Raw genomic sequence first — 2,552 nt, 5'->3', positions numbered from 1 at the left:
TTAAATTGGGCTTGAACTCTTTTAATAAGAGAGACCATGGGCTGTACGAATTTGGTGGGCTTCCTTGGCTCAAATGAAGTCCAAAACTGATAAGGAAGAAAAGAGAAATATGGTCTAATCACAAGTTATCAATTTCTAAACAAAACTCACTATATTGGTTACTATTTTCAAAAATAGTTCTGGGCCTTTAAAAATTTATTTCTCTCCATCAAAAATTCCCTTTTAATATAGGAAAGTATCCTGAAAATTTTTAGAATTTATCTTAACCTCTAACTATTTATTTCGAATTTTCTTTGAAATCAAGCTTTACTGATAAGATTTCGGTAATAAATATTCTAAAATTAATTCCTGCATTTTTAGGGCCTGGAGATAATTTTATAAACTCAAATAAATCCCTAAATAATTATTTCATATTTTTTTAAAATTATTGAGGCCTCTAAATATTTGAAATAATTATTTTTGCTCAATTTTCACTATTTTTTTTTGAAAAGCCTATATTTTCAGGAAATTCTATAATAAGTTATTTTTATGCTATTTTCACCTTCGGGGCATCAAATAGGGTTCCAAAACATTTAATTTATCTTTTCTTTTTTTTTTTTACCATTTTTCAAGAATTTTCAAAAAAAAAATGTTGAAATGTTTTCATTTTGCCCTTCCTGGACAGGTAATTTCAAAAAATCAGTTTGGACCCTGTCTGGGTTTTATGTCATGCCTGGTTTCATCAGTCAGTCTACTTTTCATATTGGACCTTGACTTAATTTTTCATACTCATTATCAGGGTTAAATTTTTCAGGATGTGACAAAAAACAAGCCCTGAGTTCTTATGCAGACTAGTAAGTACATGAAAATGACAACTCACCTATCGTGTGCCGCCCCATCTCTCCCTCTCTAGTTTCTACACTCCACCCACACACCCACACACTATTAACACAACAAAACACATTGCAATTATATATATATATATCTATATATATATTATAGTATGTGTCAAGCCAGCCATAAAAAATGGTAAATCAACATAGAATCCCCCGAAACCTCTGAGAGATGATGCACCCAATGTAGGCGGAGCAAACTATATATATTTGCTTTATCGAAGGAAATACAAATTGCTGATTTGGCAACCCTGGCAGAAAGAAAACTATAAAACCATGCGAAACAAACCGAAACAGGTCTCTGTGTGCCTACGTGCGAGTGATCAGAGAGAGAGAGAGAGAGAGAGAGAGAGCGCAGTGAGATGGGGTGTGTGTGTGTTTTTTATTATTAAAGCAACTTTGTAATAGATGTTTCTTGCAGAGATGGGTCACTGGATGGAGCAAGACTCAGGGGATGAATCATAAACTACACGATAACAATAAGGGTCATAAGGACGCTTAACGCAGCAAGAAGGACATGTGATCCAGGGAGGACACTGGCCATAACACGGTGGTGGTCGGACACAGATAGAAGAAGCACACTGACCACTGCACTTGAAGCTCCCACATCTTTTGCAGGACTTGCAATCCCCATGGCACTTGAAGCTCTCGCATTTCGTACATGGCTTGCAATCACCATGGCACTTAGGGCTATGGCATCTTGAACAAGGGTCACAATGCCCGGGGCACTTGGTGGGGCAAGGATTACAGGGCGGCACAATGCAAATTGTACAGCTTCGGACTTTGTCTTTGTCCTTGTCCTTGCCTTTGTCTTTGCCCTTATCCTTTTCTTTGTCTTTTCCTCTGTCCTTGTCCTTGTCTTTGCTCTCAGGAGGTTTGGGCTTCACTTCTTCCACCGTTAGAACGGTGACAGTCCGGAACTTCTTCTTCAGCATCCTACCCAAGCAAACCGTATCCACATCTTCACCTATAACTACTACTCGATCTTTGTCCTTCTCGTCTATTGATACGGAAGTCACTCCTGTACAGTACATGCATTTGCATTTACGTTCAAAACAATCAAAACCATATTTTTTATGCAAGAAAGTTCGGCTCTTAACATGAAACCAAACACTCTAATTCTCTGTTAAGTTTTTGCAGGGGTGTGGTTGTACTGCAATGGCATAACGCAAGAGTATATATGTGTAATTACCTTTTATGGACGAAGCTATTTTCAATGCCTTGTTTCTGCAACTGTCGCACTCCATATGCACCTTCATTGTTATTTTTTGCTGCAGTACCCATATGACGAAGTTCAAACACAAAAGTTGTTTCTTATGCAACAACATAAATTAAGCGGAACTTCTAAGAAACCGATTATTAAAAGTAGTGAAATATATAGATCCATCTCACCTTCATGTTGACGTTTGGAAACAAATGGCGAGTTATAGACGTTGTCCGGAAAACTGAATTGGCAGCATATATAGCAAATGCTTCTTCCTGTCGGGCTTCTGTGATTCCCCTGTTACATACATATATAGTGCAGTTAGTTCTTGTTTGTTAATGTGTTACGTACCAACACAAATAGCGACAAGTACCTTATTCGTCTTATATCTTGGCTGAAACTACATGCATGGTTGCTGGGTTCAAGATTCCCCCGGGCTCTAAGAACCAATAATAACATACAAATATACAAGCATA

General features: G+C 37.5%; 1 protein-coding gene across 1 annotated transcript; it reads right to left on the bottom strand.

The window, feature by feature from the left end:
• Positions 1 to 1,068: 1,068 nt before the first annotated feature.
• Positions 1,069 to 2,331, bottom strand: LOC114715282 (uncharacterized). The gene is made up of 3 exons (XM_028900079.1): positions 2,265 to 2,331; positions 2,065 to 2,143; positions 1,069 to 1,893 (listed from the first exon to the last, which is right to left on the bottom strand). Exons 1-3 carry the CDS (start codon positions 2,268 to 2,270, stop codon positions 1,301 to 1,303), a joined length of 678 nt encoding a protein of 225 aa, XP_028755912.1. The 5' UTR covers positions 2,271 to 2,331; the 3' UTR covers positions 1,069 to 1,300.
• Positions 2,332 to 2,552: the final 221 nt, after the last annotated feature.

Source organism: Neltuma alba, unplaced genomic scaffold, assembly GCF_004799145.2.
Source record: "Neltuma alba isolate B1F8T4 unplaced genomic scaffold, ASM479914v2 tig00011585_pilon, whole genome shotgun sequence".
Lineage (NCBI taxonomy): Eukaryota > Viridiplantae > Streptophyta > Magnoliopsida > Fabales > Fabaceae > Neltuma > Neltuma alba.
The sequence above is the reverse complement of the archived record's forward strand: the minus strand, read 5'-3'. Positions and strand labels throughout refer to the sequence as shown.

What these genes read in the sequence shown, in the direction of transcription:
- LOC114715282 (XM_028900079.1), bottom strand. An exon ending in AATAGCTTCGTCCATAAAAG is followed by an intron (nt 1,894 to 2,064) that starts GTAATTACACAT and finishes TGTACTGTACAG; the next exon opens with GAGTGACTTCCGTATCAATA.